General features: G+C 35.4%; 1 protein-coding gene across 1 annotated transcript; it reads left to right on the forward strand.

The window, feature by feature from the left end:
- Nucleotides 1-1,078: 1,078 nt before the first annotated feature.
- LOC113278734 (bromodomain-containing protein DDB_G0278469-like) lies at nt 1,079-2,604 on the forward strand. The gene is made up of 3 exons (XM_026527493.1): nt 1,079-1,135; nt 1,582-2,155; nt 2,585-2,604. The coding sequence occupies exons 1-3, from the start codon at nt 1,079-1,081 to the stop codon at nt 2,602-2,604; spliced, it is 651 nt and encodes a 216-aa protein (XP_026383278.1).
- Nucleotides 2,605-5,785: the final 3,181 nt, after the last annotated feature.

Here is a 5,785-nt window from a genome sequence, read left to right on the forward strand (position 1 = left end):
GCCCAAGAATTTTTCAGAGAATATTTAATTTTTGACAACTGCAACGTGTCCTATCCCATGTTTCCCCCCAATATTTTCACAACGCGCCCAAAATCATTAGTCTCTTCACTCTTCACAAAAATAAGAAAACTCTCTCACCAAAAAAAAAAGAAAAAAATCTCTCACCTATCGCCATGTCTGCAACTGTGAAGCTCTAACCCTAACAATCTCTTATCGTAAAACCCTAACAATCTCTCATCAGAAAACCCTAACAATCTCTCATCAGGAAACCCTAACAATCTCTCATCAGAAAACCCTAACAATCTCTCATCAGGAAACCCTAACAATCTCTCAATCACTCAAACTCTTCAGAAAACCATAACTATCTATTAATCTCAGAGTTCTTCAACTTTGAAGAAAACCCTAACAAATTTTCAAGAAAAGGATTTCACGAAGGGGTAATCTCTCATACTCTCAAATCTTAAGAAAATAAATCTCTTTGTTCCAGTTTTCTATTTTAGTAATTTTGAGTTTTTTTTTTCTTCACATAAATGTTCAGATCTTCACATGCAATTTAGGATTTGTTGTTTCCATGATGAAATTGGTATTGGGTCCTATTTAATTTTGGGAATTTTCGATTTTAGGTCTTTTTAAGATGATTTTCATTTCGATGATTGTCTCTGCAGCTCATGTTCTAGTTTTTTTAGGTCTTTGTTCTGTGTTATAACAAAAAATCCCCCCTTTTCTTCCTTCCTATTTCCAATCCCTCTCTCCATCTTTCAATTAGCAAATACAGAGAACCCTAGATGGCCATGATTCCCATTAGCAACAGAGAATAAAAAATCATGTTAATGGGGAGGTGCTCTTCATGGGCTCATGACTACATCTTTAGTGTAATAATTGTAGTACCAAAGATATGTGGAGTACTAGTGCAGAAGTTTAGCCACTGTGATGCATGAAGTATAATTTAAAATTCGTAAGAATTTGTGATTTGATAGGTGTAGCCTTATTCTCTTTAGGTGTATGATTTGATTATATTTGTGCCAAAGCATGAAGTTTAGCCACTGTGATTATATTTTTGCAAGGCATAATTGCAATAATGAAGACTAACAAGGAAACAATAAAGAAAAATCTGGTCAGGGAGTTGGCCATAAAGGTAAAGGCTTCTCATCTCAATTTCAGTGTAAATAAATTTATTCGCCATATCATTTTAACTAACCTATATGCATTATTGTTGCAGATGAAAAACAAACAGTCCAAAACTGATAAAGGTTCTCCATCTGCAGAACCATCCCTTCCACCTGAAAGTAGGCGATCATCACCAAGGAACAAGAAGTTTGCGATAAAGGTAAAGACTTTTCATCTCAATTTCACAAAAAACTACTTACCTTCTCATTTTAACTAAGCTACACTTTTTGCAGATGAAAAACAAACAGACCAAAACTGATAAAGGTTCTCCATCTGCAGAACCATCCCTTCCACCTGAAAGTAGGCGATCATCACCAAGGAACAAGAAGTTTGCGATAAAGGTAAAGACTTTTCATCTCAATTTCACAAAAAACTACTTACCTTCTCATTTTAACTAAGCTACACTTTTTGCAGATGAAAAACAAACAGTCCAAAACTGATAAAGGTTCTCCATCTGCAGAACCATCCCTTCCAACTGAAAGTGCTTCACTCACTTCAAAGCTGCAACCCCCAACTCAAACCAAGTCCCCGACTCCATCTCTTTCACCTGGAAGTAGGCGATCATCACAAAGGAACAAGAAGTTAGAACCAAGTGCTGCTGTTTCTTCTCTAACTAAATGTACAACAACTCCAAAGCGTCGTCTACAACCTGAAAGTGCTGAAATGTCATCACCAACTACAAAGAGACAGGCTACTAGGAAGAAGAATGTGCAATCTGAAAGTGCTCAACATTCACAGACCACAACTACAAAGTCCCAATCAAAAAGCTCTGAAGGAGATACTGAAAAATCTGGAGTGGGGCGAAAGAATGTAAAGCGAAAACTTGACACAAGCAGCACAGGCCCATGTCTGAATGTTCAACTTAGGGATCCACACGACACTCTCGCAGATTTTCAAGATGAAGAAGAAGAGGAAGAGGAGGAGGAAGCTGTGGAAGAGGATAACTCTGATCATGTGGAGCCTGATGTGGAAGAAGAGAACGATAATGGTAATGGTGATGAGCCTGAATTTGAAGAAGAAAATGATAATGGTAATGATGATAATGAGGAAGGTGAAGAAGGAAAAGAAGCTAAGAAAAGAAAATATGTTCCACGTGGTCCAACCCAGATGTATGCACTGAAGTTAGATTCTGCTGATCCGAAAAGAACAATTTCCTTCAACTCTAATGAACAACCGATTGGTGATCCATCTGTGCAACTTGCCAGTGTGCTAGGGGTGCTTGTTCGGAAACTTCCATTAACGTACAAGGATTGGAGACTTGTCCCTTATGAAGCCAAAGAAAACATATGGAAGATAGTCTCGGTTCGCAATTGATAACTCTTTAACTCTTTTCATTCGTCAATAATTATTTAAGTCATAGTCAACAATTATTTAATTCATAGCGTATTCTAATTCAATTATTTAAATTTATTTGTAGAACCGATTCATTGTGCCTGAGTATTACAAAGACTATTATTTCAGCAAGATGGGAACTTATCTTAGAGAAGCAAGGTCAAGGAAAGCTGGTTTGGTACTCGACGCTTTGGATCGGCTACAAGGGGAAGAACAAAAGAAACGGCTGGAGAAGTTAATGCCCAGGACCATGACAGTTAGGGAGTGGGAAGAGTTTGTGAAACATGTAGACTCTATTGAATTCAGAGTAAGTAATTTCTATTATATAGAATGCCTATATATTTGTATTAAAAACTTTAAAGTCCGTCAAATGATTTTTTTACTTTTCTATTCAGGTCAGAAGAATAAAAATGCAAGAAAATCGTTCAAAACACACCACCCCACATACCATAAGTCGAGAAGGTTACGCCCGATTGGAGGTGAAATTGGTATGTTCTACAGTCTTGATATTCACCATGTGAAAGCTATTGCATCGTTAAAAATATAATTGTTTGAAGTTCTCTACAAAGTTTTATCTTAGAAATATTCTGAGATAATACCATGTTGTTATGCTATTCTTGATGACTCATGTATTGATACATTTATTTGGCAGCAAAAAGAGCAAAACACAACCAAAGAGATTGATAGAGCTATAATCTGGAAAGTTGGTCATAAACAGCGCAAAGGAAAGAAACCACATCCTGGTGTTGTAGAAGCTTTGGTAAGAAATCTTCTCATGTTACTTTGTTTTATTTGTGTGTGCTTGAAAAAGTCAAAAATATCTGATGTTTTACACGCTTACACAGGAAAAACTTGAAAAAGCTCGAGAAAAGTATCATGCTGATTGTGGATCATCCGTGACAGATGATATTCTTGCAAAGGCCTTTGGTGAGGACAAGAAAACTAAAGGGAGACTTAAAGGAATTGGTTTTGGAGCGACACGTAAAAAGGTTGTTGCGCAGTCCCACTATAAGATGATGATTAAAGAGTGTCGAGAATCCTATAAAGCATTGAGTGATCGAGTGGTGCAGCTAGAGGTGAGAATTTAACTTGTATTTTATTAGGTCTCCTTTTCTTGATAAACTCAAACTCGATAATGCCCCTCATACTTCTGTTTGGTCTTAATATAGGGAACAAAATCAAAATGTGTCTGCAATGGAGTCTTACCCTCTCACATGTTAAGTCCCAGCAACAATCATGAGGCTAGCACTAGCAGAAATGTTATCTGTAATGAAAGAGTCTCAACTGATACCACTCCAAGTCATGTCAGGAAACAAGATGAGGTTCAAGTGCCAAAGAGATTCCAAGTTTGCAAGTTGTTAAGCTGGTACAAGGAGGACGAGGTGGTTGCAGAGGCTGAAATTGCTGAAACAGATCCAAGTAAGCAGATACATGGAAAACCAATCGGTCTTGGAGCCTACACTGTATGTGTGAAGGTTTCTTATGTTGATGATGCTCTTGTCTACCAAGCTACTTCAGAAGTCATAACTGTTCATGATGCTGTTTCAAATTTTATCACATGGCCCAAAGATAGAATAATCTACCAATAGACTTCTTAATCTTCTGTGATCTTTTTGGAGACTTAACTTTTGGTAACAAACATATCACTGCCACTTTTTTGTATGTTTTGTGTATATCACATTGGTATGTGAATGCTTTAACTCTGGGTTTGGTTTAATTTGAATGAATCTTTCAGTTTAATCTAATTGTTTATTTACATTTCAGTTTAATCTAGTTGTTTCTTTACATTTCACAAATAGTAGTGACAAAAGTGAAATATATATTCTGAAATATGGGTTTGATCTTATTCACAAGTATTGTAAAAGATAGTCCTACTACACATAGTATAGTTGTATCAAGGTACTTCTACAATGCTAACAAGTGTACTAATTGTAACATTCACAATACTAATAAGTGTTGTGTTAACAATTTCTGCTACCCATGACAATAATTGTAAAACAAATGTTCTACAATGCTAACAAGTGTACTGACTGTAATATTCACAATACTAGTAAGTGTTGTGTTAACCATTTCTACTTCATACCATAATCATTGTAAAATGAAATCATGCAACATCAGCAGGTGTTGTTCAGAATAGTTATACAACTCAAGGAAGTGTAGTGAGAAGAGTATTCACAATACTAATAGACATCGTGAAAAGGTTTTCAACTACATAAACTAGATATAGTGAAACATTTACTTTACAACATAAGATCTTTGTTGTCCAAGATAGTTCTACAATTCATACAGGTGTTGTGCAAATATTATTCATAATACTGGTAATTGTTGTTGCATATGTTTCTACGATATGCAACTTATGTTGTCCACAATTGTTCTACAATACAAGCAAGAGTTGTGTTAGGTTATCAAAAAAATTGGAAGAGAATCACAATATTGGCAAACTATTGTTGAACCATGAATCACATCACTCTTTACAACACTTGTCATCCATTGTAGAAAAACTCGGACTTTCTACAATACCCCCGTTCCACAATGCATGAAATGGAGTTGTCGTAGGGGTACTGCAACTCTTATCTTGTGTCGTCAATGATGATTTTTCCCGTAGTGAATGTTTATGGAGTCAAAATATGATCCACATCCATACAACATAGATTCTTCGTTGAAGCAGTAAATCAAACACATCATCATATTAGGGGTAATTAAGAAAATATATTTTGGTGGAATTACCTTTTCCTGAATTAGTTGCCAACATGGATCCATCTGATTTTTGATTTCTCTATTTCGATTTCAATAACGATGATTGGATTTAAAACTAACCAGAGATAAATATTATTGAAACTAAATCAAGTGATTGATATTTTTTTCTGAAAAATATTTTTGTTGGAACTGTGTGCCTAAATATAAACTATTTCTATTAGTTCTGATATTATAGAAGTACGGGTACCCATGAATGATATACGCTATCTACTGTGTAAGTGACTAAGTTGTAGAATTTTTAAAAAGCTTAGATATAGTATCTAAGTTATAATATTCCTTAATGTATTATTACAAAAAAATTAAGTACGTACACTTAAGAATAAAATGATGAGCCGGGGCCGTAAGGCCCCGGTGATACCTAGTGACAACATAAATAGTATATAAAATAAAAGTTTATTATCAACGGAACCAGGCATGCATTAGTAACTAATTTCGTGATAAATCATCATTGCCAATTTTGACAAAATGAACAGGAGAATGTGGCAGAATATCCCACTATACCACATTTAAGTTTAACTAGTTTTTCTCT

This window comes from Papaver somniferum, chromosome 5 (genome assembly GCF_003573695.1).
Source record: "Papaver somniferum cultivar HN1 chromosome 5, ASM357369v1, whole genome shotgun sequence".
Lineage (NCBI taxonomy): Eukaryota > Viridiplantae > Streptophyta > Magnoliopsida > Ranunculales > Papaveraceae > Papaver > Papaver somniferum.